This window comes from Lactuca virosa, chromosome 9 (assembly GCF_052849685.1).
Source record: "Lactuca virosa cultivar CGN04683 chromosome 9, Lactuca_virosa_CGN04683_v6, whole genome shotgun sequence".
NCBI classification, from domain to species: Eukaryota; Viridiplantae; Streptophyta; class Magnoliopsida; order Asterales; family Asteraceae; genus Lactuca; species Lactuca virosa.
The window spans coordinates 36,445,245-36,452,210 of NC_136434.1; the positions used below are offsets into that span (position 1 = coordinate 36,445,245).

General features: G+C 35.3%; 2 protein-coding genes across 2 annotated transcripts; one reads left to right on the forward strand and one right to left on the reverse strand.

The window, feature by feature from the left end:
• Window positions 1–202: 202 nt before the first annotated feature.
• Window positions 203–2,867, forward strand: LOC145137884 (putative serine/threonine-protein kinase PBL7). The gene is made up of 5 exons (XM_079072024.1): window positions 203–477; window positions 1,192–1,442; window positions 1,732–1,921; window positions 2,017–2,408; window positions 2,539–2,867. Exons 1-5 carry the CDS (start codon window positions 375–377, stop codon window positions 2,803–2,805), a joined length of 1,203 nt encoding a protein of 400 aa, XP_078928150.1. The 5' UTR covers window positions 203–374; the 3' UTR covers window positions 2,806–2,867.
• A 920-nt stretch (window positions 2,868–3,787) lies between these two features.
• Window positions 3,788–5,623, reverse strand: LOC145138622 (uncharacterized). The gene is made up of 3 exons (XM_079072674.1): window positions 4,659–5,623; window positions 4,025–4,567; window positions 3,788–3,940 (listed from the first exon to the last, which is right to left on the reverse strand). The coding sequence occupies exons 1-3, from the start codon at window positions 5,496–5,498 to the stop codon at window positions 3,839–3,841; spliced, it is 1,485 nt and encodes a 494-aa protein (XP_078928800.1). The 5' UTR covers window positions 5,499–5,623; the 3' UTR covers window positions 3,788–3,838.
• Window positions 5,624–6,966: the final 1,343 nt, after the last annotated feature.

Here is a 6,966-nt window from a genome sequence, read left to right on the forward strand (position 1 = left end):
TAATAAAAGGTTCAAACTCTAACATAATGACTCAAAGAGTTGAATAATTTATAAGTTATTTAAGAGAGAGTACACGTTCAATTTTTATGTCAAGTACCTGTTTGCATTTTAACAGGACTATAGGGGCCAAAATGAAAGAAAAACCCAACGAAATATATAAAATTCCCTTCGTTTCCCCCTCCTCTGAAAACTTGCCAAATGTTGAATATTCTCTCTTTCTCTCATTTATGCTGATTGGAGGTATGTTCTTGAGCAGCAGAAGCACAACACACGAAGAAGAAAGAAGAAGAAGAAGGTGAAATTAGGACCTTTTGAAAATCAACAAATTCGGTTGTCATCGTGAGAAAGTTTGTGTGATAGAGAAAGAGAGAGACATGGGTTGTTTCTTTTGCTCCGGTGGAGATTCTTCTGGGAAAAGATCACCACAAAATAAGAGAAAGAACAACACCAAGAACAACCAATCACATCCCTCTCCTGGTACGTATAATGCAATCGGTTCTTTTAACTGTTTTTAAATCATTTAAGAGCATTCAAAATAGTTAGTTTTGAAAGTTTAATCGATCGGGATCGTATTTGGGGAAAATTTTCATCTTTCAAATTCTTATTATAACTCGATAATGGATTAATTTGTTGTTGTTTTTCTTTCTGAATCATGCATGCCCTTAACCTGTTCGACGTAATTCCTCTTCATTCTTCTGGATTTGCATTATTTTAATGTTTCGATCTCTTTCGTGGTTTTATGATCCCAAAGTTTGAACTTGTAAATGGAAACATACTGATCCTAGTGATTTTTTATATTTTATATTTCATCATCTTGATCAATAGTGAGATGCGATTTAATCCTTGTAATTTAGGCAATAATCTGTTCTATCTGTTGGCCATACTTTTTGTTTAATCAGTTAAATAGTCTACTTTTTCATCATCATCATGAGCAACCCCATAAAATTTTTCGTGAAACTTCATATAAAACAACAACATTGTTTTAAATCTGCGATTTGTTAATTCCTTTTTTGTTTATTTCCTTTTGTTTTTTATAACTGTTGTCATATCCCCTGTTTCCTTCCTCTATGATGTTGAAAGTTTCATTGTTTTTTTTTTTTTTACTTTCTTTGTCTTCTCTGCTTCCACACACACAAACACACAGTTCCTGGTGTTTTTAACGATTAAAATTTGTTTGTACGTATGATTTAGATAACTCCAACTTGAATCCAAGTGGCGAATTGAAGAAGGATAATCCTAAAGAATCCAAACAATCATCAGTTGCCAATGAGAACGATGATAAAATCAAGTCTCCCAACAATAAAGAGTCTAACAAAACCAAGGCACGAAAATTTACATTCGCTCAATTGGTAACTGCCACCAATAACTTTAAGGCTGCAAATTTCTTGGGTGAGGGTGGATTTGGTAAAGTTTATAAGGGAAAATTAGAAGACACTCATGAGGTTTGTGATCTTTAATCAATAAAAAAAATCCTAACAAGAATCACAAAATTCATATATTGGATTAGTCATAAATGGGTAACCAATTATTTTTCTAAAAAAACATTTTCAAATGTTACGCGGCTTAAACTTTTTGTTCACAAATACCAAGACTTTTATGGTATTTCGTGATTGCTTACATTATTAGAGTACTTTTAAAAAACAATGTTTTGTTAAAAAACAAATAATTCGTTACCCATTTACGATATTAACCCATTAAAGTATGAATCTTGATTTATTTTTTTTGTTGCAGATTGTTGCTATTAAGCGATTGGATCTTGATGGAAGTCAAGGGATTCGAGAATTTGTTGTTGAAGTTTTAACTTTAAGCATGGCTAATCATCCAAATTTGGTCAAATTAATCGGTTATTGTGCCGAAGCCGAACAAAGGTTATTAGTCTACGAGTACATGCCATTAGGTTCTTTGGAGGACCATCTGCACGGTACTTTATTTATCAGATAATAGATAACAGATAACAGTCAGATAATCAGTTGTTTACAGATAGTGACTAATTGGAACTTGGATTTATCGTGTTAGGTCTACGTGTGAATAGGAAGCCGCTTGATTGGAACGCGAGGATGAAAATAGCGTCGGGTGCGGCCCGCGGGTTGGAGTATTTGCATGACCGAATGAATCCGCCGGTTATATATCGAGATTTGAAGTGTTCTAATATTTTATTAAATGAAGAATATCATGCCAAGTTGTCGGATTTTGGGTTAGCAAAAGTGGGCCCACTTGGGGACAAGACACATGTCTCGACCCGAGTGATGGGTACGTACGGTTATTGTGCTCCCGATTATGCATTGACCGGTCAACTTACCTTCAAATCCGATATATATAGCTTTGGAGTTTTGCTCTTGGAGCTCATTACGGGGAGAAGACCAATTGATAATACAAAACCTACTTCCGAGCAAAATCTTGTTACTTGGGTAAGTTCAATAACTAATTCATAATAAATACACACTAAAAAATATACCATCAAAAAAAGTGGTGTAGAGCAGCTCAGCTTAGGGGTTGCTGGAAGAATAACTGATTGAGCAGTATCTGTTGTGTTGTCAGGCACGACCGTTGTTCAAAGAGCGAAAGAAGTTTTCTCGGATGGTGGACCCTATGCTTGAAGGGAAATACCCTGTGAGGGGGCTTTATCAAGCTCTTGCCATTGCTGCAATGTGTCTACAAGAACAACCCAACATGAGACCTCTTGTGGCGGATGTTGTAACGGCTCTTAACTATTTGGCAACCCAAAAATATGATCCGTTAATTCACCCAGTTCAGAGGTCAAGATACTGGTCAAACCTTGACCAGGATGGGGTTGTATCGCCTTGAAAGGTGGTTTCAAACACTAATATTTATATCAGAACTGGAGGAGAAATTCCTCCATTTTTGTTTGTTTTTGTTTTTTTTTTTTGGGAGTTGATGAGAAGCATTATACGTAGTGGTAGGATGTGGGGTTAAAAGGGGAGTTTTGTACAAGGAGTTTTTTTTTTCTCCTTCGAAGATGGTAAAGTAAAATGTTGGATTTTTAAAGCAAAAGACAAGAGTTTTTGTAAATGGATGTAAAGGTTTTCTTTTTCTCGAAGGATGGGTGTGGTCAAATAGTAACACAAAGACAAGGAGAGATGTCGTGTAATTGAATCTTTAAAAAAAAAAAAAAAAAGGTGTTAATAAGGTATAAGAATGAACTTGAGAGTTTAAATTTTTGGGGGGTTTTCATATATTTGTTTTGAAAACAAGTATTTACAATAATCAAAATTGTATAATCAGTTTTAACAAATGGGTTATACTTGGATGTGTTTTTTGTGTTTGTCGATAATCAATTGTTTCAGATTATATAGAGATTATATAGATGAAATCCGTAGTCGATGGTGCCTTTGAGGTATTCGATGATGTGTTTTAAGATTGTAGTGTGGTTTGTAAGGAACATACACACACAAACAAATTAACTGAATCGCATATTTATGTGATGTCCGGAGTAGTAAACATCAGATATTTTACTTTTACAGTTATACTTAGACAATTATTCAAATTAGTACTACTCCGACTCAAATAATTGAAATTTCATCACAAACTTTCATTCACCTATAGATGCAAGAACGATGTGAAATAATTGAAATTTCATCACAAACTTTCATTCACCTATATATGCAAGAAATATGTGAAATTCCATCATAGAAGTATGTATAATACAAGTTTGAAGAATCACAATCTAAATGGGATTTAAGACTTACCAAATATAAAGATAAAGAGATAATTACAAATAATTGATTACAAATATCAATCTAATAAGGATAACTGCTAACATACCTTATATTTATATTAATGTTATATTTAAACAAAATTAATTTAATATTATACAACTCTACACCTCAATAACTTCATTCTCTCCGCAATGACCAACCCACAAGTACATGACTCCTTCCTTCCTAGAACGCAAAACTCTACAACAATCCTTCCTTGGTGCCTGCCATATGAACAAGAAACCAATTACCAAATGATATAAACAATATTATAGAAAAAGGTTATTAGATCTCGATGCATCATGTACCCTTTGCCAACGATCGGGATCTTCCTCCTTCAAGACGACCACAGTATGGATGGTTTCAGGAGACTCCATCTTCCATCTGCATCGAGGGTGGCGTTCCCGGTGATGAGTGTATATTCCGATGATCTGCTTCCTGTCTTTATCGTATCGTGTGGAGTTTATGTAGAACACGAATGGCGTCTGGCATCGGTTCCCGGTGATTGGACGAGTGTTGAATGAGTAGGATGTAAAATCAAGCACTTTGTACCAGTTGATAAACGTACGACTAGGAATCTCTAGCTCTCGTGGAGACAGAATTCCCCTCATGATCTGAACAGCGAAACCCCATGACACCAGAATCGACCATTCTCTTTTCCGATCATAACAAATTGACTGCTGTGCAAGACTCGAGGAATCGTATTTCGCAGAATCTAGTAAGTGTTTGATCGATTCTACTCTTTCCATGCCTGGGAATACCGGTTCGATTACATCAAAGTGGTGGAGTGAGACCAACGGCGTCACTGGATGGCCGGAGAGTATACCCAATAGGCTTCCATAGATATCGTTCTGAAAAGTTGCGAAAAAAAAAAGAAATCAGTCTGACTAAATACGAATTCTTGTAGTATTTAAAGAAGTTTGATCTATCGAAAAAACAAACCTGATGGAAGCCTGGTTCTCTGGTGAGAGGGACATTAAGCTCAGCCATGCAAGCTTGCATCCTGTCGTCGCTTCCATACAAACCAGGGTATCGTTTAATACACCGATCTTGCATCTTCTCCAATTCCTTAGCCAAAGGGTAACTGATGGCGAACCCACCACCACCATAAGCCATTAAATATGAAAAATAGATGTTCTGCAAATGACTTTCCGACGAGCTTCCGATATAATAAAACTGGTTGTGATTGTATTTAGACAAAACCCTCACAACATTCTCCTTAACAAAAACCGTGTCATCGTCTCCCATGACAAACCATCTAATGTCCTCCAACCCAAGTCTTAATGCTTCTGAAACTATCCTTGATATGCGAATGGCTGACCTATGTCCCTGTTTGTTCGTGTATGGGAATCTTGAAGTGTCTCCTGAGATGTAAATGTCGGGTAGACTTTCGTTTGGTTTGATTTTCACGTCCATGTCGAGCCAAACACCTCCTCTGGTCTCCCCAGGCTTCCACCATAGCTTGATGTATTCCTTCCTTGATTCCCATAGATTTGAGGAGGCTGCAATGCAAAATGCGATATGTTTGAGCTCGGTGTCGTACCCGATTTTGGGTTGTTTGGTTTCTGTGAGATTAAACAGGCTAGCTTTGGTGGCGTTGGGGTGGAGATCAGAATCTTGGCAGTTGATCTTGGTGATTAAGTGAGGAGGATAAATGAGAATTTCGTAAGAGTAGAGGAGGTAGAGGAGGAGTAGGAAGAGGAAGAGAGAGGGGAGTGATGATCGGATAATGGAGGCAAGGCTAAATGAAGGGCGGTGTTGGGTGGAAGAGGAGGAGATCATTATGGTGGTGGTGGTTGGATTTGGAAATTGAGAAGGTGGTGGATCGGAGTAGGGTGGTTGCAGGATGCCCCATTGTTAGAGCTAATTTCCAGCGTCAATGATGTTTGGATGGAGAGAAATGCTTTGGTACGAGTGATGTTCGGATTGAAATGGAGATTTGATAGCAAATAAAAGCCGAGAAGAAGTCAAGAATGTCTCAAAATACACTTGCACAACATGTCTACAAAGTCGCTAAATATTACTTTGTCCCCTATGTTTGAGACACGTGGGGACTAAACTCAGTGAAACTGATTGTCATTGACAAAACAAAGATGTCACAAAATCAAAGTTGCACACATTTTTGTTTTGTCAAAATCCCAAGTTGGTAATACTATTTAAAAAGGAGAAATTAAAAATCTCTTGTATTTTATTCTTATTATCTTCATATCCATATTAAATAATTGTTATAAATAGACTAAAATATTATCAATTTTATTAAATGTGTCATTAAATATGACACATGTCAATATTTGTTATGATAGGAGGATAAGTAAGAATAAAATGTAGGAGAATATTTAATTTCTCTTTAAAAAGTCCATAATTTTACATAGAAGTAACGATAAACTAGTAACAATACATCTCAATGTGAATGTGTTGGTAAAATAAAGAGTCGATGGAAGTAAGAATCTGTTTAGTACCAGCCTTTATGAAGAGACCATGTCAGTCCCGTCACCCATGATATATTATGGTAGATTTGGTGATAAGAATAGTATCTAACTAATTATAGCCGGTCGAAGTGTCGCGCTAAATTTCGATAAACATAGTAAACTTATCTAATAATTAGTTCGACAATACAACTAGTCATTTGTCAATTTCAAATGAAACTGTGCTACATGAAGTAATGATGTTTGTCAACTCGAACCTACTCGACTAAATCAGTTTTAGTCATTAGTCAATACATGTCTAATGAAGCAAACCCAATTCAACAAGACTAAGGTGATGCTTGTTTTTTATAAGAGAAAATGTCTCAAGTATGCGGATCATATCTGCAACCCTATGCTTCAGAAGTGGGGGACCAAAATACTACAACATATAATAAGAAGTCTGTTTGTTTTTAACGTCTGCTCACTGTTGCAATAAACTGAAATTAACCATACAATAGTTAAAAATAGTTCTAAATCAAAATTTTATTTTGTTTAATCATATTCAAATCAAATATAAAGATCATTGTGATGATATGATTTTTAAGGACATTTATATAAAATAATTAAACATGATATTTGCTAAATAACAATAAATAAAATTGTTAATTCATAGAACACCATGTTCGTTTTGTTAAATTTTCGAAAACGATAGTTATTTTTCCGGTTAGCTTCAATAAATTTGGTAATTTAGTGATTAACTTTATAATTTATCAATATTTGGTTATAGACAATGTAACACCAAAAAATATATATTTATATGAAATTTACTAAATGATTTTGAAATT

Bases quoted from the DNA above. Each gene is read 5' to 3' on its own strand.
- LOC145138622 (XM_079072674.1), bottom strand. From the start codon at position 5,498: ATGATCTCCTCCTCTTCCACCCAACACCGCCCTTCATTTAGCCTTGCC. The intron at 4,568-4,658 runs GTTTGTTTTTTC...GCAACTTTTCAG, and splicing joins GAGAACCAGGCTTCCATCAG to AACGATATCTATGGAAGCCT. The intron at 3,941-4,024 runs GTACATGATGCA...TTCATATGGCAG, and splicing joins ATCCCGATCGTTGGCAAAGG to GCACCAAGGAAGGATTGTTG.
- LOC145137884 (XM_079072024.1), top strand. From the start codon at position 375: ATGGGTTGTTTCTTTTGCTCCGGTGGAGATTCTTCTGGGAAAAGATCA. The intron at 1,922-2,016 runs GTACTTTATTTA...TTATCGTGTTAG, and splicing joins TTTGGAGGACCATCTGCACG to GTCTACGTGTGAATAGGAAG. The intron at 2,409-2,538 runs GTAAGTTCAATA...TTGTGTTGTCAG, and splicing joins AGCAAAATCTTGTTACTTGG to GCACGACCGTTGTTCAAAGA.